Source organism: Takifugu flavidus, unplaced genomic scaffold (assembly GCF_003711565.1).
Source record: "Takifugu flavidus isolate HTHZ2018 unplaced genomic scaffold, ASM371156v2 ctg314, whole genome shotgun sequence".
Classification (NCBI taxonomy): Eukaryota; Metazoa; Chordata; class Actinopteri; order Tetraodontiformes; family Tetraodontidae; genus Takifugu; species Takifugu flavidus.
The window spans coordinates 5,284-32,086 of NW_026621948.1; the positions used below are offsets into that span (position 1 = coordinate 5,284).

The 26,803-nt window shown below is 43.4% G+C and overlaps 2 protein-coding genes across 6 annotated transcripts in view; both read left to right on the top strand.

Annotated features, from left to right (window-relative positions):
* Positions 1–368: 368 nt before the first annotated feature.
* LOC130520242 (NACHT, LRR and PYD domains-containing protein 12-like) overlaps positions 369–26,803 on the top strand; it is a 40,511-nt gene continuing 14,076 nt past the window's right edge. Inside the window, exons 1-9 of the mRNA XM_057023941.1 lie at positions 369–1,081; positions 1,566–1,733; positions 2,338–2,439; positions 2,704–2,816; positions 2,917–4,190; positions 4,241–4,737; positions 5,661–5,837; positions 5,948–6,121; positions 18,781–18,954. Of these exons, the coding sequence (XP_056879921.1) occupies positions 1,074–1,081; positions 1,566–1,733; positions 2,338–2,439; positions 2,704–2,816; positions 2,917–4,190; positions 4,241–4,737; positions 5,661–5,837; positions 5,948–6,121; positions 18,781–18,954 (2,687 nt within the window). The 5' untranslated portion in view covers positions 369–1,073. The remainder of the gene's footprint in view (positions 1,082–1,565; positions 1,734–2,337; positions 2,440–2,703; positions 2,817–2,916; positions 4,191–4,240; positions 4,738–5,660; positions 5,838–5,947; positions 6,122–18,780; positions 18,955–26,803) is intronic.
* LOC130520240 (NACHT, LRR and PYD domains-containing protein 3-like) lies at positions 13,277–17,654 on the top strand. 5 transcript variants are annotated; one of them, XM_057023938.1, is made up of 5 exons: positions 13,277–13,756; positions 15,232–15,399; positions 16,003–16,104; positions 16,375–16,487; positions 16,588–17,645. In XM_057023938.1, the coding sequence occupies exons 2-5, from the start codon at positions 15,269–15,271 to the stop codon at positions 17,196–17,198; spliced, it is 957 nt and encodes a 318-aa protein (XP_056879918.1). In that variant the 5' UTR covers positions 13,277–13,756; positions 15,232–15,268; the 3' UTR covers positions 17,199–17,645. The 5 variants fall into 5 exon arrangements, with proteins under 5 accessions (XP_056879918.1, XP_056879920.1, XP_056879916.1 ...); XM_057023936.1 differs by lacking the exon at positions 13,277–13,756 and adding an exon at positions 14,649–14,838 and having other exon boundaries at positions 16,351–16,487; positions 16,588–17,654; XM_057023937.1 differs by lacking the exon at positions 13,277–13,756 and adding an exon at positions 14,653–14,838 and having other exon boundaries at positions 16,588–17,648.

The following is a 26,803-nucleotide window of genomic DNA, read 5'->3' on the forward strand; positions in this document are numbered from 1 at the left end:
CTGATGACAACTGGATCAGCTCCGTTGGTGCCGTCACCATTAAGAGGTGTGTGCAGCCCCCAAAAGGTCAGTACTGTCAATATCCTATAGGGACACTTTGAACCAGAGGGGATCCTATAGATCAAAAAATGGACACAGTTTGATTCCGCACCCAAAAACGAACATCTGTCAGACGAACTCCAGTTGTTTCCCAGTATTTCAGTTAAAACGTGGATTGTTCTGAAGAGAGGCGCTTGTGCTGAATATGACGCGTCAGACCACAAACACGTGACGTGTAGAGGACGAAGAAGCGAAAGGAAAGTTCTCGACTTCGGGCTCCATCCTGACTGACCGCGCCCTGATGGAAAACCTCTAATATTCAGGTAGCATTTGGTTCTTTCACTGCTGTCGTCTCGAATCAATGTTCCGCTGCGAGATGCGGCTTAATAACCTGCGTGTTCGCAATGAGCGTGCGCGTATTTCGGACGCACATTGCTGTGTGTCGTCTATTCACAGGTTGATGCTCCTGACAACCTCCAGTCACTGTTAGTGTGCAAATAAGCCAAGACGAAGCTCGACAATGTAGTGTCAGATTTCCGCGTGGATCTTGGAGAGGTCAAGAAAAATATCAAAATGCCTCCAAAATGATGGCACCAGGCGCAGGTGTAATGTGGAAAATTGGTCTGTGATGAGTGGCTTTGTCAGCAATTCCATGCCAGAGAAGCATGTTGGGTTGCTTGACTTCTGTTGGGTTGTGTCAACTTGATGCATCACTTCTGAGATATTGACACACCTTTTTCCTGAGGCTGGCTCCAATGCTGCCAACACACCTGGCCATGGATATGGTGGGACTTCTGTGATGAGTGGGGTCAGAGGTGGTGGACAAGCTCTGCTCCAAAACAAGCTTGCTAGATATGTTTGGTATCTCCTCCGCCACAACCACCAGCTGCAACTAGTAGCTGTGCACGCCATGCAGTTTTGACCTCTAGGTCAGGCTACAAATGTTTTTTCCAGCACCATCATGTGTTCGTGAGAAACTTGATGCGCCTGATCAAAAAAAGCTGCTTGTAATCTGACAGACGAGCCATGATGAGATGTCAAGGTGCGTTGTTGAAAATGAAGATCCTCTTCTTGGAATCCTGTCTGAGATGACAGAAGATGATGCTGCATTTGACCCACTTTGATGATGTGATGACTTATTTCTGTTTAGTTTTGAATGCATTCTCATCTTATTTGTTGAATTTAATGTTGAGAACTGACATCTTGAAAGAATTTAGGTTTTCTTGTAAACCATAACCAGATAAAAAATGATTTAATTTGTATTTGTGTGCGTCCGTCTGATGCCACCGCACCTTTTGAAACACCCAGGAGAAACAGTTTTTCCACAACTATTATATTTAACATGATGTAAACTTTTAAGATGTCCCAAAACTTTTTTCCAATATATATGTGGCCTGTATGATGTACAGGGTGACATCATATAATAGATTTTGATGTGAATGAGCCGACAATACGTCATTGGACAGACCTCTGCTTGTCTTCATACTGAGAATCATGTTCTTTAATCTTATTTTCTGTGTCAGCAGACTGTTCCTGCTTAACCGTTTAGACTCACATTTAAAAATGAGCGAATGTGTGATGGAAGAGGAAGAGAGAGCAAAGTCCGTAGTGTCCAGCTGTGTGTCCAAGAAGAGCGACATGTCCAAGGAGAAACCTTTACACTTCGGTATTGGACCTCAAGGCTCACCTTCAAAGTAAGGTTTTCTGAACCACATAACTCTGCCTTAGAACATTTCACAACCATACAAAACATCATTTTGTGGGTATTAGCCTCTACTATCGTGAAAAATGAAATTCATCAGCTCTTTAAAATGAAACGGTGCACAGTCCTTTCACCATGTTGGCCTGTGGAAAACCAGTGTTGTCGGCCCGATGGACCAGCGTCCCCGTCGTTGCCGGACCACCGTTGGCCACCAGTTGGGTTTTTGGGAGCAGAGTGGGGGCGTTTCCTGTATCTGGTTCTCCTCACGGATCCATGACTACAACATGTTGCTGCAAGTGCAGAGACGTTTGCTCTGGAAAGAACTTTAGAGCACATTCAGTGCTGCAGGATGAGGGGCTGGAAAAGGTGCCAGTTCTTTTCTCACTGCAGGGAACAGTTAAAAAAAGCAGCTTAAACTCTGAAAACATGAAAATTATACAGAGACATCATTGATTTATTGATTCAGTTGTTATTCAGAATGGATTAGAAATGTTCCTGTTTGGTAAAAATGCAGTGAATTGGGATTATTTAACTCCAACCTCTCCAGATTATTTACCTTCATCACAGTCTCATCACTATTTCTGATGTTTCCTCAGGATGGACGAGGACAGAGCAGAGTCCACAGTGCCCAGCTGTGTGTCCCTGAAGAGTGACCGGTCCAAAGATGTAATAATAACCTTCAGAAGTTCAGACCAAATGTAAGAAAACTAAAGCGTGATGATGTGTTTGTGTGCCAGCTGTTAGTCACATTAACAGCAGCAGGTTGTGAGTTTATTATTGGAGATGTTTAACACTTAAACCTCAGACAGTCATATAGTTACATACTTAATGAGAATATTGTTGATTAGAAACAAGAATCATGTTTTAAAGATGAATTCAGACATAAATGCTAGAACAATATTGAGTCTTGATCAGGTTTTTTCATCCTATAAATCAAAGGACTAATAGAGATGTGTTCATAGTGAGAGGGGGGAGCACATCCTATCAAACTGGGACCAGTCAGCTCCACCAGGAGAGTCCTCTTGTTCACAATCTGGAAGCAGATCTGGAGATGCTGAAATGAAGCCCAAACAAAGTAAAATTGTTCAATATAAAATTTAATTTGTGACATCATGAATTTGTAGTTGTGTTGATGATTTATTCTAGATGGAAATCATTGGTTTGCTTATTTTCAGGAAGTGATCTGCAGGAGGTGATAGAAGGTCATAAGATCAGTCTGAAGAGAAGATGTGAACATGTGACTGAAGGAACTCATGAAGCAGGAAGTGGAACCCTGCTGAACAAGATCTACACTGAGCTCTACATCACTGAGGGACAAAGTGAGGAGGTGGACACACAACATGAGGTGAGACAGCTTGAGATAACCTCCAAGAAGAACATCCAGGACACCCCAATCAAGTGCCAGGACATCTTCAAAGTCTTATCTGAGCAACAGAGACACATCAGAGTGGTTCTGACCAACGGTGTCGCCGGCGTTGGAAAAACCTTCTCAGTGCAGAAGTTCAGTCTGGACTGGGCAGAAGGTTTGGAGAACCAAGACATCAGTCTGGTGCTTCCGCTCTCATTCAGGGAGCTGAACTTGATCAGAGATGAGCAGCACAGTCTTCTCTCACTGCTTCATGTTTTCCATCCAACATTACAGAAGATCAGAGCAGAAGATCTGACTGTCTGGAAACTTCTGTTCATCTTTGATGGCCTGGATGAAAGCAGATTTTCACTGGATTTCAACAAGCATCAGGTCATTTCTGATGTCACACAAGTATCGTCCGTTGACGTGCTCCTGGTGAACCTCATCCAGGGGAACCTGCTTCCCTCAGCTCTCATCTGGATCACCTGCAGACCTGCAGCAGCCTATCAGATTCCTCCATCGTGTGTTGACAGGATCACAGAAGTACGAGGCTTCCCTGACTCCCAGAAGGAGGAGTACTTCAGGAGGAGGTTCAGTGATGAAGATCTGTCCAAGAGAATCATCTCACACATCAAGGCCTCCAGGAGCCTCCACATCATGTGTCTGATCCCAGTTTTCTGCTGGATCACTGCTATAGTTCTGGAGGACATGATGACCAGAGACCAGAGAGGAGAGCTGCCCAAAACCCTGACTGACCTCTACTCACACTTCCTGAGGGTTCAGATAAAGAGGAAGAAGCAGAAGTATGGAGGAAAGCAGAGACCAGAGGAACTGACTGAGGCTGACAAAGAACTCCTTCTGAAGTTGGGTCGGCTGGCGTTTGGACATCTGGAGAAAGGAAACATCATGTTCTACTCAGAAGACCTGGAGAAATGTGGACTGGACGTCTCCGAGGTGTCGGTGTACTCAGGAGTTTGTACAGAGATCTTCAAAAGAGAGAGTGTGATCTTCCAGAAATCAGTCTACTGCTTTGTTCATCTGAGCATTCAGGAGTTTTTGGCTGCCGTCTACATGTTCCATTGTTACACCATCAATAAAAGGATTATGGAGTCTTTCCCAAATATTTGAAACCAAATGTCTTTTTACAGTTTGTTGGGTTGCATACAAATTACGATCCAGCCACATCTCTTGATGACTTCCTCAGGAGAGCACTAATGAAATCTCTTGAAAGTAAAAATGGCCACCTGGACTTGTTTGTTCGCTTCCTTCATGGTCTCTCTCTGGAGTCCAACCAGAGGATCTTGGGTGGACTGTTGGATCAGATGGACAGCCACCCAGAAACCATCCAGAAGGTCCTCAACAACCTGAAGGGTGAGAACAGTGATGAAATCTCCCCAGACAGAAGCATCAACATCTTCCACTGTCTGATGGAGATGAAGGATCAGTCAGTCCATCTGGAGATCCAAGAGTTCCTGAAGTCAGAGAAGAAATCAGAGAGGAGACTGTCAGAGATCCACTGTTCAGCTCTGGCCTACCTGCTGCAGATGTCAGAGGAGGTTCTGGATGAGCTGAACCTGCAGCAGTACAACACCTCAGAGGAGGGACGACGTCGCCTGATTCCAGCTGTGAGGAACTGCAGGAAGGCCGAGTAAGTAAAGATTTTTGGGGCCGGACATCGGCGTTTAAATCAACCGATCATGTCAGGTAGCAATACCCCCTCCAGTGGTCATTCCTTCAATTCTTTATTTCCATTTCAGGGTCCATAAATTAAAAAAAAAAAAACACTTCATTCAGAAATGTTCAACACTGGCTGGATATAAGTTCAAAGTTCAATCCAGACAAACCAACATAAGGCAGGAATAATAGGAGCCACAAGTTAACTAACTATAATGAAATTACTGTCATGTAATTAAATAACTTTTGTTTGTTGTATACATCGTATTCAAACGACAGAAAAACACATTTTAACTAATAACACGTGACGATTTTGCTTCATTTGTTCAACGTAAAAACAGCCGGCCTCGTTGGTTTAAATGGGTGTTTTAGGTCTTTGTGGCGGTTCCGTTTGGAGCCTTTATGTGACCCACAAAGTTGTTTGACCCTTTCCACACCCGTTAGGTGGCAACTTCATCACTAGCAAAAAAAGGTGCAGTGAAAATGATTTGAAGGAAAACAGGCAGATATAACAGAAGCTGAGGGCAATCGATGCAACCAGAGACACTGATGTCATCGATCGGATCGCTGAATTAAGACTTGACGCACGATCGTACAAATTGTATGAAATGCAAAATATCCAAAGAGCCGATGGACAGATAAAAAGATGCACGTTTCTTTAAACCATTTGCTATAATCATTTTAAATATTGAGTAATTATGAGCAGTTCTAAAATAAGACAAATGTTAAGAATAATTCAGTTGCATTTCAGATCTGATGGTCGTTCAAACTGTTGCTCTACGGTGTTGATTTTAGCTTTTCCAGGAAATGAGCTACATTTGTGTTTAGGTAGATTCTCAGATAAGTTGATTAGAAATCCCAAAGTTTGACTCACTATTTTTGTTTCATACACAACAGACTGTCTGGTAGTTTTCTTTCAAAGAGTCATTGGGAAGTTGTGGCCTCAGCAATGACGTCAAACCCTTCTCATCTACGGGAGCTGAGCTTAAGCGAGAACCAAAGCCTGACAGATGCCGGAGTAAAGTTACTGTCTTCTGCAATGATGCATCCAAACTGCAGACTGGAGACGCTCAGGTCAGGAGGCCTCTGTTGGTCTTTTCTAAATTTCTTTACATTTTCTGCTTTTCTCTTCATTTTCATATTTAGAAATGTGTTTTTATTTGCCCCATTTATTCCTTTTCCAGGCTGTGGTGCTGCAATTTATCAGAGATCAGCTGTGACTCTCTGGCCTCGGCGCTGAGGTCTAATCCCTCCCATCTGAGGGAACTGGACCTGAGAAGGAACCAGCTGAAGGATCCAGGAGTGAAGCTGCTCTGTGGTTTTCTCCAGGATCCTCTCTGTAAGCTGGAGACTCTCAGGTCAGTCAGAGATGATCCAGTACTTTCCCAGGTGTAACTAGTTAGACAATAAATGTTTACATGTTTGATCTTTGTTATAAACGTAGTGTTACAGTTCTCAGAAAAAAGACCACACAGGACAGATTTGCAGTATTAAATTGGTTGTGGAAATCTGTCCCATGTGAGGATGGTCATCAATGACTAGAAAGGAAGTATCAGTTGTAGATTTGTCTTGTTTTATTTTAGGCTGGCCACAAAACCGCCCAAACATTCAGACCAATCAAAAATGGTTCTTCCTGTCTTTTAAAGATCAGAAGGAAAACTAGAAAACCCAAAAAGAAAGCTGCTGCAGTGTGCCATGCCCCTTCTCTACTGAGAAAATCCATCCCAAAAAGAGAAAAGCCCAAGTGTGAAGTGAGCACCCTGTTAAACCTTGGTACCGAAAGCCTGCAGTCATTCTCATCTTAGGTGGCTTCATTCCAGCCAGAAGCCCAAACCTGCCTCCCTCTTAAAGGGGCAGCAGGTCAGTCCAACCACAGAAACCTTCATGAAGATCTGAAGCTTTCAGCATCCACAATTGTTGCACCTCACTTCCATTGGAGTCCAAATCAGAAGTCAACAAGTTGATTCTACACCGATTCTACACAATGCAACCATTTTAAAAATGTTTCCATGCATAAGTTTTCACAAATATTTAGATAAATCTGTTTGTTCATCGCCTCCTTTTGTAATGGTCATTAAAGAAAATGACCTTGTTTGAGTTTTTCTCCTCACAAATATGACTTTCTATGAACGATGCAATAAATGCAGCTTGCAATCTAAGACAATATGGAAGTATGTGTATATAATAGTAGTGGAAGTAGTTCATAAAATAATACATTTTCTCTTCTAATCGAATCTTTCTATGTTATTAAAGAAAAACCTGCAATTAGTCAACAACATCTAAGACATCAACCAAAAATCCTAATTTTATACAATATAATATAAAACAGTAGAGAAGACTCTTTCTGCAGAGACACTGGTGGCAGGAATGCAGAAGTATCACTTGCTCAACTTGGAAGGTGGAGCAGAAACCACCAGCTGAGAAGGTCCTCAGCGAGAGGAAGTGGTGGAGAACCATGAAACTTGCTAAGCTCCACCTCAGCTCCAGAGACGGGCTGAGCTGGAGCTGTGGCACCAGGTATCGCCCAGAAGAGCCTCCAACAAACAAGCTCTTCTCTTGGGAGGAGAGGGCTTTGAATCTCAGCTCAGTGTGCTTGTCTCTAGTAGGTGGCAGCTGCCCCTTTTCCTGAGGTCCTTGTTGATGACCTGAGGGGAATTGATGCTCCTGAGTGTAGGGATTGCAGGGTCGCTGCAGCATCGCCCACAAGCTATCAGGAGTGGGTCGCTTTGTCCCAACTCCTGACAAGAGTTGAGTGCTATTGAGAAATGTGGTTTCACAAACTTGGAAGGAATTTTGACCTACACACACTTTACATACGGTGTAGATCTTGTCCAACCGCCCTGAAAGAACCCAAAATACGAACATACGGCAGATAAGCCGGTGCAGGACGAGAGGTTTGTTGCTTGTAAGCTGTGTTTTGCTCTGGTACATGTTGATTTTTATTTGTCTTCTCTCAAAATAATTGTTATTTTAGACTAAGTGGCTGCAGGTTATCAGAGACCAGCTGTGATTCTGTGGCCTCAGCTCTGAAGTCCAACCTCTCCCATCTGAGGGTTCTGAACCTGAGCTACAACACGTTGCGGGATTCAGGAGTGAAGCGGCTCTGTTCTGGACTGGAGAGTCCAAACTGTAAACTGGAGAGGCTCAGGTCAGTCTTCATTTTTCTACCTATATACCAGCTGCTAAGATGGTGAAGTGAGGCTGTTCTCAACACTGCTGTGATGCACAACATTAAAAAAATTCCTTGTAATATCGTGAATTCAGGTCTGACCCAACTAAGAACTAACGTAGGTTTAGTACTGACGCAGATAACATGCAGACCTGCACCGTATAACCTCATCCTGCATTTTTCAGATTGATTCAGTGCAGGTTATCAGAGATCAGCTGTGACTCTCTGGTCTCGGCGCTGAGGTCCAATCCCTCCCATCTCAGAGAACTGGACCTGAGTGAGAACCAGCTGAAGGATCCAGGAGTGAAGCTGCTCTGTGGTTTTCTCCACTTTCCAAACTGCCGACTGGAAACTCTGAGGTAAACACCATTCTCAAAAATGTCCATTATTCCATCCGAGGGTCCTCACACTTTCTGAGTGTGTGTGTTGTGCCCAGTTCCTTCAGGAGGGAGGGCCACACGGTGACCACTTATTCATGATAAATTGATTTAAGGACAATGAAAAAGCCGACAGATGGTAACCAAAATTAGACAAAACTACGTGAGGGTGCCTGGTAGACACCAGCCAACGGGGAGGGAGATGGTGAGGGGGACAGGAAGTCATCTAAGACAGGTTGGCTGTTTCTGAAACCACCCCCTATACCCTACATAGTGCACTCAATAGTGTGGACGCCATTTTGAAATAGTGTCCGAATTGTTAGTGAGCATCGCTGTACCCTATGTAGTGCACTCAATGTATCCCACAATGCACTGCGAAAAGTACAAGCGAGCACCCTAACTCGGAAAATGTATCCACCCTAGCCCCCAGCCGTAAAGGCTGATGGGATACATTTTTTAACGTAATTTCTACTGTGCGGTTTGATATATGAAATTTTTGGAAATAAGAATTTTTTTTCAGTAGGGGTCCAATATGAACATCTTAAAATATTACAACATAAATGTGTAAAAAAAAAATCAATCAATCTTCACTGATCCCCCCCTCACTTAAAATTGTTCTTCAGAATCATCTGTTCCTCACCAGGCGACAGAATCTCAGTAAAAGAATATTTACAAAGATGAAAAGTAGCTTTGATCCATTTTTTGATGGAAAAATTGCTTTATTAAATGTTTTCACTACAGCGGAATATGACTTGAGAATGTTCCATCACGTCTTGGCTTGAAAATGTCAAGGGACATGAGTTATTTTAGGTAATAAGTAATTATTATTGTATTATTATTGACATTAATATTTCATTTTATTATATAAAGTTAATTATAGGGTAAAATATTGCATTTTCATAAAATGGCCGCTGAATGTATTTCTGATGGGCTAAAATAATTAAATGGATCTGGCCACTTTTCCCGGCGACCGGTTCGTAATTATTATGCGACACCATGACGTCACTTTACGTGCGCCGTAAATGACGCCGTTGTCTGAATACTAACTTTAAATTGAGTGAGCTACGTAGTTCACTCAATCCATGTCCCCCATGTAGTGAGTAGTGAACAGGGAACGAGGGTGTGGAGTCGGAAACAGCCGTTGTGCCTTTAAAGATGAGCCACAGGTGAGATGGATCTCCATGATGAGATGGGAGGGAAAGAGGTGGGGAGAACCTGGGAAGAGTGAGGGCCAGAACAATATATATTCTCCTTTGGAACAGTGCAAACCTGAGAGGTTGGAATTGTGGTAATTACATATTACTATTATTTTTTTAACCTGTAACTAAATTAAATATTTACAGATCATGCCTTTGATTAACCTTTCAGATTAATACTGGTTTCACTTATAACCTTATAAAAGTTTCCCTTCTTTATTTAGATTAAGTGTCTGCAGCTTATCAGAGATCAGCTGTGACTCTCTGGCCTCGGCGCTGAGGTCCAATCCCTCCCATCTGAGGGTTCTGGACCTGAGTGAGAACCAGCTGCAGGATTCAGAGCTGAAGCTGCTGTCTGCTCTCGTAGAGAATCCACACTATGGGCTGGAGACATTGATTCAGTAGCTGGTTGAAGCCAGTCAACTCCCGCTCATCTGCTGCATCACTCACTGACCACTGGTGAAGAGCATCTGTGGAAACATCTGCCGTCTACTCCCTCCATAGATGAAGAATTCAGTTTTTAAAAAGCGGTGGTGGACTTTCAGGAGATCAGTCGATGGTCGACAAAGCAGAAGCAGCTTTGCCTTGAAGTTAAATTAGTTCCTGGTATCACACAATGCATCTTTATAAAGTTCTAAATGGCTCCTCGGCCACTCTTAGAAGCATGAAAACATTCTCTTAATTGTCTCTTCAAATGTCTGTATTATACGTTACTATTTTACATCATGCCTTCAGAATCTTTAGGGTTTAGTATTTACTGTATCTGTGACATGGAGCATTGGAATATTTCAGCTGCAGCCAGCAAAAACCCATCAGAATGACGGCTATCGGTGGGAACCGCAGGTCATTTGACTTTAGTCAATCTGTTCAATGTTATAGGATTTATTGCAATCTAATAAAAACAAATAATAAATGTGGGAAATAGTAAATAAAAAGAAGCAAAATGACCAAATAAAACTCCCATCAATACTGTAAATTTAAAGATGTCAAGAATGGAATATCAGCTGGAGTGGAGTGGCTGGAGTGGAGGCCAATGACGCTATAGCTACATGTAGGTACATATAGATCACCGTTTATCACAGCTCCATTTCCCCAGTTCCCTCCTGTCCCCCTGCCTCTGCTCCACTCACCTGCAGCACAGCTGCAGCTCATTCCCAATCAGCCCTGCTATCAGCCTCCCCTGCACTCTCACTCTTTGCCAGATTGTTCTTCTGCTTTGATGCGAGACTTTCCAGCGTTATTTCCCTGCTGGATTACCCGTTACCGACCCTGCCTGTCTCCGTTCTGCCTGCCTTGCCTGTTCCCTGGACAACCTACCTGCTTTCTGCCCCTGACTACGACTTCTGCCTCAGCGTTTCTGGTTCCTGTCTGCTCACCTGGTTTTGACTTCTCCGCCTGGCCCCGACTTCGCTGCTGCTCGTCCCCAGTCTGCTCCGCTACATCGTCAGCCTCCTCTCCTGTAAGACCCTTCCTGTCACTCCTGCCCGCTGTCAGCGGAACTGCACGGTTCCGAGGATTTACGTCCTTCCCCCTTGGTTCCGCATTCCGGCTCTGCTCGACCCACTCCCCGAGCCTGCAACCCATAGACTTTGTGTGGGCCCTGAGCCTGAAGAACGGACTATTTCCGTGTTTCCTTGTCTGCCTGAGTTCCTGTTTGCCCGTGTGCTAATAAAAGTCATTACCAGAGGAACTCTTTTATTGGGGGCAGAAAAGGTACATTTTTACCTGGTAAAATTCAGTCAAAAGAGCACTAAAAGCATGAATAAACTGAATCATGTAGATTCTAATGACATAAGCTGGAGCTCCTACAGTTACAGCCCATAATGAGACTGCAACTGTTTCTGTGAAAGTGAACTTTTATACAGTTTACATTCTGCAGATTTCTGTCAAATTTCAATGCAAACATTCACGTTAATCGATATAATAGAAATCTGTTACACATCATGGATCAGTCAGTAATCTTGGACAACAGCAACGTTTAATCCTGGATCACTGCTCCATATATTTAAATGAACAAAGACGGCTGATACTGATTTAAGACAGAATTTGTGCATTTTGATGATCACATTCATCGGATTTTTAACCACTGATGGAAACATACTGATTCATTTAAATCAGGGGTGTCAAAGTCAAATGGACGGAGGGCCAAATAAACAATGTAGCTCCAAGCCGAGGGCCAGACTGATCCAATGTTCATTTAAAAATGACTGCATATAGTCTAGTGCAGGGGTCACCAACCTTTCTGAGACGGAGAGCTACTTCCTGGGTACTGAATAATGTGAAGGGCTACCAGTCTGATACACACTTCTGAAATAGCCAATTTGCTCAATTTACCTTTAACTAAATGTCATTACTAATAGTTAGTGATATTCATCTCTGCAAAGACACTGATCATGTTAATGATTTCTCACAATGAATATCAACAATGATTTAACAAGATCGGGAACAGATAAATATCAATATGCAACACTTTATTTCTATATTTTGTCTTAGTGCAAGTGTTTTTCAAATTGAAATAAAAATGTTCAAACCATTTTAAAATGATCACTTCTCCAACAGTCCTAGGAAATCACAATGTCCCATTTTTACCAGCCACTGACATTTTTTAACAAATCATGAATTACTTTGCACCACGTTTGTACAAATAATAAATCATGTAAAATTCAAAAATAAACTTTCAGATTTTAAAATAAATCTGATTACGTTTTGAACTTCACACTTGAGTCTGCAGATTTTTTCACATTAACATTTTAACATAAACAATTGTTACATTTTACAAACACATTTAACAAATTCTGAAGGAGACACCAAATCTGGTGTCCGTTTCTTTGTCCGTTGGGGGGAAGCCTGGCGTTGCTGCTGTTACCAGTGTGTGTCCTCTGGTGGGGAACTTGACAGTGCAGCTCTGAGTGAGTCTGGCAGATGTGCATCAGGGAGGCGTCTTCTGTGTTGGTTCTTGATGAAGTTCATGTCAGAAAAGGCTGATTCACAAAGAGAGGTCGAACCAAAAAGGCTTGCAACCTTCATAGCTGCTGTACATTCACCACTGTACTTTTCTGTGTCAACAAGGCACCAAAAGTTTGGTGCAGCCTGAGAGGCTTTGAGCTGCAGCTCATTTCACAATGTTCCAATTTCAATTTGCATCTGTGCAGCATCCAGGCTGAAGGTTGCACTGAACTGCTGAGCAATGCATGATATGTCCACGTTCATGAAAGGGTTAGAAATGAATGACACACATGGCTCAAGCTGATCCAGGTCACAAAACCTGTTCTCAAACTCTTGCCCAAGTCTTTTTATGAGCTGAGAGCACTTTTCTGCGCTTTAGTCCAAAGCCTCACATGCAGAAGCGTTGTCTCTCAGCACCATCTGCACAGAGGGGAAGTGCAGCACCTTTTGTCTGTAAATGCATCGAGAAAATGTTCATCTTGGCTTTAAATGCATTTACAGCACTGATCCTATCAGCAACAGTCTCACCTTTGCCTTGCAGCTCCCAGTTCAAACTGTTCCGTTTCCCAGTAAAACGTTAAAAATGCAAGGTCCAGTGTCCAGTCAGTGTCCTCCAGCAGCGCGGCGTCTTCCCCTCTGGACTGCATGAACTCTTTTATTTCACTCAAAAGGGACAAAAAAAGAAGCAAAATCCGTCCCCTGCTGAGCCATCGGATTTCTGTGTGTAGGAGCAGGTCACCATATTCAGTTGGCAGCTCCACTGGGGAACAATGTGAAAATATCCTGTTGAAATTATTCTAAATTATTCTGATTAAAAATAAAATTGGCACGCTGATTCCAAAATTACAGTCATTTTCCCCCCAGCCCGTCAAGTTTTGAAAGCTTCTCCTCCAGATCAGCAAATTTCCCCTAATGAGCTGGAGTCAGACTGGCCAGCTGATGACAACTGGATCAGCTCCGTTGGTGCCGTCACCATTAAGAGGTGTGTGCAGCCCCCAAAAGGTCAGAACTGTCAATATCCTATAGGGACACTTTGAACCAGAGGGGATCCTATAGATCAAAAAGTTGACACAGTTTGATTCCTCACCCAAAAACGAACATCTGTCAGACGAACTCCAGTTGTTTCCCAGTATTTCAGTTAAAACGTGGACCAAATTGTTCTGAAGAGAGGCGCTTGTGCTGGATATGACGCGATCCAACCACAAACACGTGACGTGTAGAGGCAGAAGACACGAAAGTGAAAGTTCTCAACTTCGGGCTCCATCTTGAGTGACCGAGCCCTGATGGAAAACCTCTAATATTCAGGTAGCATTTGGTTCTTTCACTGCTGTCGTCTCGAATCAATGTTCCGCTGCGAGATGCGGCTTAATAACCTGCGTGTTCGCAATGAGCGTGCGCGTGTTTCGGACGCACATTGCGGCTGGTCGACGGGAATGTTGTGACGGATGATCAAACTTTGTACCGTGTTTCCTCTAACTGGGTTTTCCGCTAACCCTGAGCCAACATTTTAGAGGTTGAGGAAGCACATTTTAATACTCACAATAAGTCGACAATAATATTTGCAGTTAGTGGAAAAATCCACCGAAAGAGGGACACAAACGCGACAGTTTTAGCCTCCTCTCTTTGTCCCTCCACCAGGGGACAATCGATCCTTTATTTAAAAAAGGAGAGTATGTAAAGAGGGAGAGATCAAGGCATTCCATTTTATTGTTTTAACAACTGGTTCTTTGTGGAATATGAATTTGTAATTATGGATTTATGAAATGTGTTCTGTTTTGAATAAAGCAGTCAAGAAAACGAAACAAAACCTAAACCCATAGTGTTTTCATATTTTTGGTCCTGAACATGTGGTCAGATAAGATTAGTCTGAGCAGAATTGGGTGTTTTTTGCCCTTTGCTGTGTGTCATCTATTCTATTCAGCATGTTGGGTTGCTTGACTTCTGTTGGGTTGTGGCAACTTGATGCATCACTTCTGAGATATTGACACACCTTTTTCCTGAGGCTGGCTCCAATGCTGCCAACACACCTGGCCATGGATATGGTGGGACTTCTGTGATGAGTGGGGTAAGAGGTGGTGGACAAGCTCTGCTCCAAAACAAGCTTGCTAGATATGTTTGGGATCTCCTCCGCCACAACCACCAGCTGCAACTAGTAGCTGTGCACGCCATGCAGAGTTTTGGCCTCTAGGTCAGGGTACAAATGTTTTTTCCAGCACTATCATGTGTTCGTGAGAAACATGATGCACCTGATCAAAAAAAGCTGCTTGTAATCTGACAGACGAGCCATGATGAGATGTCAAGGTGCGTTGTTGAAAATGAAGATCCTCTTCTTGGAATCCTGTCTGAGATGACAGAAGATGATGCTGCATTTGACCGACTTTGATGATGTGATGACTTATTTCTGTTTAGTTTTGAATGCATTCTCATCTTATTTGTTGAATTTAATGTTGAGAACTGACATCTTGAAAGAATTTAGGTTTTCTTGGAAACCATAAAAAATGATTTAATTTGTATTTGTGTGCGTCCGTCTAATGCCACCGCACCTTTTGAAACACCCAGGAGAAACAGTTTTTCCACAACTATTTTATATTTAACATGGTGTAAACTTTTAAGATGTCCCAAAACTTTTTTTCCAATATATATGTGGCCTGTATGATGTACAGGGTTACATCATATAATAGATTTTGATGTGAATGAGCCGACAATACGTCATTGGACAGACCTCTGCTTGTCTTCATGCTGAGAATCATGTTCTTTAACCTTATTTTCTGTGTCAGCAGACTGTTCCTGCTTAACCGTTTAGACTCACATTTAAAAATGAGCGAATGTGTGATGGAAGAGGAAGAGAGAGCAAAGTCCGTAATGTCCAGCTGTGTGTCCATGAAGAGTGACAGGTCCAAAGGGCACCCTTTAAACTTCGGTATTGGACCTCAAGGCTCACCTTTAAAGTAAGGTTTTCTGAACCACATAACTCTGCCTTAGAACATTTCACAACCATACAAAACATCATTTTGTAGGTATTAGCCTCTACTATCGTGAAAAATTAAATTCATCAGCTCTTTAAAATGAAACGGTGCACAGTCCTTTCACCATGTTGGCCTGTGGAAAACCAGTGTTGTCGGCCCGATGGACCAGCGTCCCCGTCGTTGCCGGACCACCGTTGGCCACCAGTTGGGTTTTGGGATCAAAGTGGGGGCGTTTCCTGTATCCGGTTCTCCTCACGGATCCATGACTACAACATGTTGCTGCAAGTGCAGAGACGTTTGCTCTGGAAAGAACTTTAGAGCACATTCAGTGCTGCAGGATGAGGGGCTGGAAAAGGTGCCAGTTCTTTTCTCACTGCAGGGAACAGTTAAAAAAAGCAGCTTAAACTCTGAAAACATGAAAATTATACAGATACATCATTGATTTATTGATTCAGTTGTTATCCAGAATGGATTAGAAATGTTCCTGTTTGATAAAAATGCAGTGAATTGGGATTATTTAACGACAACCTCTACAGATTATTTACCTTCATCACAGTCTCATCACTATTTCTGATGTTTCCTCAGGATGGACGAGGACAGAGCAGAGTCCACAGTGCCCAGCTGGGTGTCCCTGAAGAGTGACCAGTCCAAACATGGAGTGATAGACTTCAGAAGTTCAGACAAAATGTAAGAAAACTAAAGCGTGATGATGTGTTTGTGTGCCAGCTGTTAGTCACATTAACAGCAGCAGGTTGTGAGTTTATTATTGGAGATGTTTAACACTTAAACCTCAGACAGTCATATAGTTACATACTTAATGTGAATATTGTTGATTAGAAACAAGAATCATGTTTAAACTGAAAGATGAATTCAGATATAAATGCTGGAACAATATTGAGTCTTGATCAGGTTCTTTCATCCTATAAATCAAAGGACTAATAGAGATGTGTTTCATAGTGAGAGGGGGGAGCACATCCTATCAAACTGGGACCAGTCAGCTCCACCAGGAGAGTCCTCTTGTTCACAATCTGGAAGCAGATCTGGAGATGCTGAAATGAAGCCCAAACAAAGTAAAATTGTTCAATATAAAAATGAACTTGTGACATCATGAATTTGTAGTTGTGTTGATGATTTATTATAGATGGAAATCATTGGTTTACTTATTTTCAGGAAGTGATCTGCAGGAGGTGATAGAAGGTCATAAGATCAGTCTGAAGAGAAGATGTGAACATGTGACTGAAGGAACTAATGAAGCAGGAAGTGGAACCCTGCTGAACACGATCTACACTGAGCTCTACATCACTGAGGGACAAAGTGAGGAGGTGGACACACAACATGAGGTGAGACAGCTTGAGAGAACCTCCAAGAAGAACATCCAGGACACTCCAATCAAGTTCCAGGACATCTTCAAAGTCTTATCTGAGCAACAGAGACACATCAGAGTGGTTCTGACCAATGGTGTCGCCGGCGTTGGAAAAACCTTCTCAGTGCAGAAGTTCAGTCTGGACTGGGCAGAAGGTTTGGAGAACCAAGACATCAGTCTGGTGCTTCCGCTCTCATGCAGGGAGCTGAACTTGATCAGAGATGAGCAGCACAGTCTTCTCTCACTGCTTCATGTTTTCCATCCAACATTACAGAAGATCAGAGCAGAAGATCTGACTGTCTGGAAACTTCTGTTCATCTTTGATGGCCTGGATGAAAGCAGATTTTCACTGGATTTCAACAACCATCAGGTCATCTCTGATGTCACACAAGTATCGTCAGTTGCGTGCTCCTGGTGAACCTCATCCAGGGGAACCTGCTTCCCTCAGCTCTCATCTGGATCACCTCCAGACCTGCAGCAGCCTATCAGATTCCTCCCTGGTGTGTTGACAGGATCACAGAAGTACGAGGCTTCACTGACTCCCAGAAGGAGGAGTACTTCAGGAGGAGGTTCAGTGATGAAGATCTGTCCAAGAGAATCATCTCACACATCAAGGCTCAGGAGCCTCCACATCATGTGTCTGATCCCAGTTTTGCTGGATCACTGCTATAGTTCTGGAGGACATGATGACCAGAGACCAGAGAGGAGAGCTGCCCAAAACCCTGACTGACCTCTACTCACACTTCCTGAGGGTTCAGATAAAGAGGAAGAAGCAGAAGTATGGAGGAAAGCAGAGACCAGAGGAACTGACTAGGCTGATAAAAAACTCCTTCTGAAGTTGGGTCGGCTGGCGTTTGAACATCTGGAGAAAGGAAACATCATGTTCTACTCAGAAGACCTGAAGCAATGTGGACTGGACGTCTCCGAGGTGTCGGTGTACTCAGGAGTTTGTACAGAGATCTTCAAAAGAGAGAGTGTGATCTTCCAGAAATCAGTCTACTGCTTTGTTCATCTGAGCATTCAGGAGTTTCTGGCTGCCGTCTACATGTTCCACCGTTACACCATCAATAAAAGGATTATGGAGTCTTTCCTAAAATATTCGAAACAACATCCCTTTTCCTGGTTTGTTGGGTTGTACACAAAATACGATCCAGTCACATCTCTTGATGACTTCCTCTGGAGAGCACTAATGAAATCTCTTGAAAGTGAAAATTGCCACCTGGACTTGTTTGTTCGCTTCCTTCATGGTCTCTCTCTGGAGTCCAATCAGAGGATCTTGGGTGGACTGTTGGATCAGAGGGACAGCCACCCAGAAACCATCCAGAAGGTCCTCAACAACCTGAAGGAGGAGAACAGTGATAAAATCTCCCCAGACAGAAGCATCAACATCTTCCACTGTCTGATGGAGATGAAGGATCAGTCAGTCCATCAGGAGATCCAAGAGTTCCTGAAGTCAGAGAAGAAATCAGAGAAGAAACTGTCAGAGATCCACTGTTCAGCTCTGGCCTACCTGCTGCAGATGTCAGAGGAGGTTCTGGATGAGCTGAACCTGCAGCAGTACAACACCTCAGTGGAGGGACGACGTCGCCTGATTCCAGCTGTGAGGAACTGCAGGAAGGCCGTGTAAGTCCAGATGTGATTAAGAACACAGGCTGTTAACAGCAGACATGAGTGACTCTGTCAGGAAAAGGCTCCATTGAGTGATCTCACCAGACACTTTGTTCTTCTCGTGTTGTCCAGTGTTAGAAGCTTTTAAATTCCATGTCTGAAGGTTAAAGGTCATCTTGTTCACAGCTACAGCTGGGAATTTAACATAAAAGCCATCTCTGTTCTGTTTTATACCTCCTAAAGAACATCTCCATTTCTGACCGATTATTTTTGGGTGACTATCTGAAACACCAGATGTTCTGTCGACTGTTTTCCTGTTCAGGTTTTCAGAAACGAGTGTGGACTCAACATATCTGCTCATATCTGACAGGTTGTATTTTGTCTTTATTCAGTTTAAGGTACTGCAGGTTATCAGAGATCAGCTGTGATCCTCTGGCCTCGGCGCTGAGGTCCAATCCCTCCCATCTGAGGGTTCTGGACCTGAACTACAACAGTCTAGAGGATTCAGGGGTGAAGCTGCTCTGTTCTGGACTGGAGAGTCCAAACTGTAAGCTGGAGACTCTCAGGTCAGTTCAGCTGTGTCTAAAGTCCGTATTTCATTCATCTACAAAGATTCCAAGCAGATTTATTTGTAACTAAGCAAAGCAAAATCTTAACACGTCTGACTGAAACAAATGGGATTTATTGTGGTTTTTAGATTGAATCGCTGCAGGTTATCAGAGATCAGCTGTGACTCTCTGGCCTCAGCACTGAGGTCCAATCCCTCCCATCTGAGGGTTCTGGAGCTGAGTGAGAACCAGCTGAAGGATCCAGGAGTGAAGCTGCTCTGTGGTTTTCTCCAGGATCCTCTCTGTGAGACTCTCAGGTGAGTTCATGTATTTTACTGTTCAACAGCACGATTTACTTCCTTATAAAGATTATTACTAAAGGTCCACTGAAAATAAAAGGACAGTCAGAGGTTCTGAAAGCAGCACTCAAGGTGAAATGGTGAGGAACATCACAGGTGAGGGGGGAGCAGATATGAGGATGAAAAACCCATTATGAAATAGGTAAAAAGGCACTCGGAGAGCACATACTGTGACATTCACCCACAGTATTGTATATTTGCTGGACTAATACAAGGTTAGATAACATAGTCGGCAGCTTTAAGATCAAAGCCAGGGACCCGTTCTGCATGAACACAAAGCTGATATAGTCTGTTGTGGACTGGGATGAGAGGGTTCTCATGTCAAACCCTGGTGTGGACAAAACATGGTGTTCTGGTAGTGGAGCAGGCCCCTGAACACCTCCAGAGCACTGCCAATGTACCCTTGAGCAAGGTACCGAACCCCCAAATGCTTACTTAGGGCCCTGCAATCAGCTGGGGACTCATCCAGGGCCACCAACCTGGTTCAGGAGGATCCATTGCCGACGTGGGAGATCTCCTCCTTTCATGCCTTCCCTGAGTTCCGGGATGTAGTGACCTGGACCTGTGATGGCCCAGATAACTCCCACTCCTGACTCCAGAATGCCACCAGCCATGACACATAGACAGGCCCCCCGGGATGGAACGGAGAACCTGCTGTGTTTATGTGTTGTGATCTTCTAATCTCTTTTCTTTTTTTAGTTTGATTGACTGCAGCTTATCAGAGATCAGCTGTGACTCTCTGGCCTCGGCGCTGAGGTCCAATCCCTCCCATCTGAGGGTTCTGAAGCTGAGTGAGAACCAGCTGAAGGATCCAGGAGTGAAGCTGCTCTGTGGTTTTCTGCAGGATCCTCTCTGTAAGCTGGAGACTCTCAGGTGAGTCCACTGATTCTGTTTTGACCACAAACATTGTGTTTCATCTGTGGATTTCTAATTCACCTGCAGACGTCCAAGCTCATGATATAGTTGGTTGGAAATCAAACATATTTAATGTGGATCATCCAATAATTTCCAACCTTCTCCCTCATTCTCTTGGTGGGCCGTATCACTTCCGCCTATAATTTATTTGTTTTACTTTCCTTTTTAGTTTGATTAACTGCAGGTTATCAGAGATCAGCTGTGACTCTCTGGCCTCGGCGCTGAGGTCCAATCCCTCCCATCTCAGAGAACTGGACCTGAGTGAGAACCAGCTGAAGGACTTGGGAGTGAAGCTGCTGTTTGATCTTGTAGAGAGTCCAATCTATAAACTGGAGACTCTCAGCAGGTGATTGAAGTCGCTTTTGATTTGGATCAACTCGCAATCAAATAAATGTGTTTCCTGTATCTTCGTGAAAAAAACTGAATCAGATCATAAATGCCAAAAAATCATTTATGAAAGTAATTCTTCTTTAGTCTATATCATCAGCAGTAACATTTCCTCTGTGTGAAGGATGACAAGAACACAAGGAATGTTGGAATTACTGAGGTCAGGGTCACAGTGTCCCTGGATGTGCTGTTATGCAGGTGGTGTCAGTGGTAACTCAGAATCCCACAACTGAGTGAGATCAGTGATTCCTGCTGGAGCTCGGCTCCATTCTCAGGTTTGTAGGTGTAGCATGAAGTCAGGCCCACTGCTGCTTTCTGCAGCTTTAGGAGAACAAGAATAGATTTTATCAGCAGACTGTGAGAATAAACAAGTGGAGTTTGTTTCTGATTGTAGCACGAACCTCTGCACAGGTAAAGCTAACACAACCAGCTAGACACACAACAGACAGTAGATGGGGCCAAAGAGTAAAGATGCTTTTTGTAAAAAAGAATAATAATAAAAAATACAGCTGAGGCTGAAAGTGTCTAAAATAGTCCAATAGTTTAATTATTTATCCGTCTTCACTCTAAACAGGACTTTAAAATTCCTCTTCTGTGATTAGGAAGCTCACTCATTTTCCTTTCACATGTCAAGCTTTGCCTCCATTCTGAGGTTCTGGCTTCAAATGTAAACTATTCTAAAAATGATATAATTAAAATAATAAAAAGAATAAGTTTTAAAAAAGCAAGGGATTGCGCAGTACACAGTCACAGATTCTCAATTTAAATTTTCTGCTCTTTGATTTTTTTGTGAACTTAGATTTGATTTTTTTTATTTGAAACTTTACTGTGTTTCCTTATGTGTTTATCTGCTTTGTATTATGTGACTGAGGATCAAAACATTTTTCCATGTATATTTTGGGATAACTTAAATTACTTTTGTGTAATGCTAATAGTTTAATATCATACTGTCGAAATATTTGCACGAGTAAATTTATGTAATGAAAGAAACTACATTTTGGGTATAAATGAAGTTGACGAGTCCTTATATTTTCTGTTAAGTTTAAATGTATTTGTTATTTTACTCTTTATTTGCATATTTGAATGAAACTTAAACGCAAAGTTGTCTGCCCCTTTGTTTACTTCCGGTTGCTGTCGCTAGTTTCCGGTCTCGTGAGCTAACTCTCGCTAGCTTGTCACTGACGGTGGTTGTCAGCGCAGCATCAGCGAGTCTCCAGCCCGGACGCGGCTCCTTCGTGCGTCCACAGAGGCTCCGTCTGTCTCCTACTGACTTGTATCTCTACATTTTGTCGTCGCTGCTGGTTGTCAAACGTTTGCTGGAACTTGTGGCGCTCGGCTGCCGGCGACGGCAACTATATCTGTTTTAAAGAAGCGGAGGAGACCGCGGAGGAGGTTCCGAGGATGAACCCTCAGTGCGCCCGCTGTGGGAAGATCGTCTACCCGACAGAGAAAGTGAGCTGCCTGGACAAGGTGAGCTGGATGACCCGGAGAAGCGTCCTTTTAGTCCGTTTTTGCGAGGATGACAGAAACGGGAACCTTTGGGCAGGTCCTGTGAAGTTGGACACGTCGGTGATTGAGAAGTGGAAGGAAAACGACCCTTAAACAGCTTTTTAGGACTTAAATGACAGATATCACAGAAAAAGAGCTCATCAATAACTGTAAATGAGCCAGACTTGCTGGTCAAACCAGGCTTTTGTAGGAAATCTGGCTTCCTTTTAAGTTTTTTTTAAATGCATTTCTTTAAACTCTTAGAACACAGAGGAACTCTTGTATTGGGGGCAGAAAAGGTACATTTTTACCTGGTAAAATTCAGTCAAAAGAGCACTAAAAGCATGAATAAACTGAATCATGTAGATTCTAATGACATAAGCTGGAGCTCCTCCAGTTACAGCCCATAATGAGACTGCAACTGTTTCTGTGAAAGTGAACTTTTATACAGTTTACATTCTGCAGATTTCTGTCAAATTTCAATGCAAACATTCACGTTAATCGATATAATAGAAATCTGTTACACATCATGGATCAGTCAGTAATCTTGGACAACAGCAACGTTTAATCCTGGATCACTGCTCCATATATTTAAATGAACAAAGACGGCTGATACTGATTTAAGACAGAATTTGTGCATTTTGATGATCACATTCATCGGATTTTTAACCACTGATGGAAACATACTGATTCATTTAAATCAGGGGTGTCAAAGTCAAATGGACGGCGGGCCAAACAAAAAATGTAGCTCCAAGCCGAGGGCCAGACTGATCCAATGTTCATTGAAACATTTTAAAATGACCGCATATAGTCTAGTGAACCAAATTGAACCAACTGAAAACCTAACACATATTTTACAATATGATCAGATAAATAAAGCAATAGTTTCTTATGGCTCTGTCAGTCATTTTTAATTTTCAAGAGGCACAAAAGACAAATTTGCTTTCTATAAAAATCCCCATAACATGAACATTAAATGAATGAAGCGGTATTATTCAAGGCACCATCAGTAGATTTTCTCATTGAGCAAAAGTGGGCTAAATTTACTTCAAAGAAAAAAATTATAACAGCAATTTTCTATCATTCACTCAACTGAATATTTTTAGAACATATAATTGGAATGAAATACAATAACATAAAGTGCAAAAATCTATGAACCAAAAACAACACTTTCTTCAAGGAAAAGGCACATGTGCAGTGAAAAATATTGAACTTTAACTTTTAAACTTGAGCTGAGTAATAATTGTAAATGTGTTATTGCACCTTAATGTTCACTTGTTTGAGGCTGATACTTGGTGGTGTCTCATCTTTTGGACGAGTTCATCAATGTTGGGGGTCCGGCTCTGAGCTGAGGAACTCCTCACAATTGAGTGAAGGTGTTCAGCAGGAAGTCCACTTCTGTGTGATGTTTTGTTCAGCTTCATCAAAGAAAGCAGTTGTTCCCGCAGGTCTGTGCTGCCCAACACAGGCAACGTTGGAGCAGCCTGGATGTGTGTCGGGGAGGAAACGGGCAAACTCCGCAGCACCCACTGCCCCATGTGTTGCCTTCAGGGCATCACTGCATTGGAGCTCAATCACCTCCATTTGGAGCTTTGGTGCTGAGCTTTCCACCTCAACCTCAAACGGACGGCTGAGCAGTTCAAACCTGCTTTTTGGTGCTTTTAAGTCAGTGACTCGGCGTGGGAAGTCAGCGGCGAGAACACTCATTTAATCAGCAAACTGTGCTCGGGAACACGCTGGTAGAGAGCTTCTCTTTCAGGGTCTGGCAGCTGGGAAAGTGGCTCAAGTTTCCTTTGTGCATCTGTGCCTCCCACAGAGTCCGTTTGGTTTTAAAGGCCTTCACTGTACTGTACATATCAGAGGGGACACCACCGCGACCCTGCAGCTGCAGCTTCATTGCATTCAGATGACTCGGAATGTCCCACAGAAAAGCCGTTTCACACAAGAACCTTTGGTCTGGGAGCTGAGTTGTGTCTTTCCCTTTGCTGTCCAAGAACATCCGATCTCCTCAGGAAGCTGGAAACATCTTTGCAGCACCTTTCCCTGGCTTAGCCATCGCACCTCAGTGTGATGGGGCAAATCACCACGCTGCGTTTGCCACTGGCTCAGAAACGCCTTGAACTGGCGCTGAATTAAACCTTTGGCTCTGATAAAGTTCACTGCGTGCGTGATGGTGAACATTCCATGTTCCATGTTCAGGGCTTCAGCACACAACGATTCCAGGTGTATGATGCAATGATGAGCTGTCAGTTCAGCCGTAACGTTTTCCTCCTGCATCTTCTCCCGTATCTTGGCCACCAGTCCACTCCTGTGTCCACACATGGCAGGTGCTCCGTCTGTTGTCCAACCCACCAGTTTTTCCCGAGGCAGCTCCATCTCATTTCCACATCTTGACACCTCTTCATACAAATCCTGTCCTGTGGTTGTGCCGTGCACAGGACGTAACGCCAGAAACTCCTCTGTCACGTTGAGGCTGGAGTCCCCTCTAATGTCGGTGCTCTCATCCACAGCCAGGGAAGATGCCATGAAATCTTTCCCCTTTTTCACAAGCTGCTCTTTTAGATTGAGGGACAACAATGTGTGTTTCTGCTCAGGCTCCCATTTAAAAAGAGTTGCCTTTTGTCTGGGCAAACTTGCTCACAAACTTTAAGCATGCAGTGTTTGATGAAATCCCCCTCTGGAAATGGCCGGGCTGATTGAGCGATCTCTTCTGCCAAAATCAAACTGGCCTTGACAGCAGCCTCGCTTTGAGATTTGGCTTTTCTGAACAGAGCCTGTCCAGATTTGAGGCCTGGTTTTAATTCCTCAACCTTCTGTAGCTTTTGTTCCATGTCCATATTCTTGTCTTTGTCCGCGTGTTTAGCTTCATGATGCCGTCTCAGATGATATTCTTTCATTACCGCCACACTTTCTCCACACAGAAGACACCCAGGTTTCCCAGCTGCCTCCGTGAACATGTGCTCCCACTCCCACCTTGTTTGAACCCCCGGTTCTCAGTGTCCACCTTCCGTTTTGCCATTTTATGGGGATCTGAAAGTTAACTTTTGCTGTTATGCTAATGACTACTGATAAATAATGAAATGAAGCCACCTCCCGCTCAGACTGTCACCGTTGCATTGTGGGAAATGTAGTATTGGCCTGTGTAAAACATCTGCGGCCTGTGGGCCGGTTCTAATAATAAATCAATATCATCCCGGGGGCCATAGAAAACCCTCGACCTTGACTCTGACATATGAGCTTTAAATGATTTCTTTCGACTCCATTTATTTGGCTGTTTGGATATCATCTTTGCTAGTGTGTGTGCACACGTACGCTCTATGGAACTGGCATAAAGGATGTTAAAATTAGTCTAAATTAGTCTAAATTAAATAAAAATTCATCCATTCATCATTCCCAACAGGCGGTGTTTGATTAGAAACTCTTTCTGAACTCTGGTGCTCTGAAACATCTCCGCTTCCATTTTCAGCTGTTTTTATTCTCAATAACATCAAATCATCCATCCATCCAAATCGTGGTCCTGTTGGACCACCAAAGGACAAACACTTTCCATTTAGCACGGGAAAAAAAACCCAAATCCTGTTTAGCAATGAAGCTGTGGGGAGAGTTTGAGGAGCGTTTTTGAGGAACACGCTGCCATATTGGGTCCAAGCTGCTGGGTTTTTTGTTGTTTCCAGGTGAATCGGTGGGCAGCGGAGTTACCGCCTGTCTCCGCCCCCCCCCCCCCCCCCCCCCCCCCCATGGTCGTGGTCACGCCAGGCATCTTTACTGGTCCCGTTTTAAACAGGTTCTGTTGGGAACAGGTGTTCTCCAGAACTGTATTTCAGGCTGCTGTGCTGAAGGGCTGTTTTCAGTAGCAATAGAGCCAGAGTGTGCCTGCTCCATATGAACCCCCCCAGGCCGTGCTTTCCTCCTGGCTGAGCCATAATCAGCTCTGGATGGACTGGTTCACGCTTGGACTGAGTCAAGATTTGATAGCTTGACTGATTCTTCCAGTTTTTGATCAAACCCCCATCTGCTGATTCCAGGAGATCTTTAAAGGATCTCAGAGCTTCAGATTTATGAAGCCTGCTCAGCCCCCGGCAGCGCTGATGAAACCATTTCATTCAAACGTGTGTATAAACACTTAATACACGCGTGTGCGTGGATGTAGACTTTTTAGTACTTTGGGTTCATATACTTTTTAGTGTTTTGCAGATACGTGTCTGTATATAAACCAGATCCTCCTGTAATAAAGAACTAAAGGCTGACTGTTGTCACGTGACCTGTCTCCGTCTGTGTCCGATGATGGAACCTGCCTGGAACATCTGGTCCACAGAAAAAGCAAAACAGCTCACAGAACTGGTCCATTTCAGACCCAAAAATGACAATAAATAATGAAAATGTGTGACACAGTGGAAAAATGGACGAACTTTCTATTGGTCATTGACAGTTTCAGTCAAATCCATCAGAATTCATCAAAAATATTTAAACCAACAAACTACACACAGAACCGCAAAGTTTAGAGCTTAAAGGGAGCGACAGGTGAAGATTTAAAGCTCAACGCAGCTGAAGAAGTTCCAAAAAGGAGAAATATCATGTGGTGCTTTACCGCCACTCGGTGGACACTCGTGGAACTGCAGACACTAGTTAAACGCGCTCCGACACATTCTGACCTCTGCTGCTCCTCCTGGACTCCAGGGCTGCAGAAATATGCTGCTTTTACAAGTCTTTCAAATCTG

Excerpts from the sequence above, each read along its gene's own strand:
- LOC130520240 (XM_057023936.1), top strand. Across the intron at positions 15,400-16,002 it reads CCTCAAGGCTCACCTTTAAA|GATGGACGAGGACAGAGCAG; the intron begins GTAAGGTTTTCT and ends ATGTTTCCTCAG. Across the intron at positions 16,105-16,350 it reads TTCAGAAGTTCAGACAAAAT|GACTAATAGAGATGTGTTTC; the intron begins GTAAGAAAACTA and ends TATAAATCAAAG.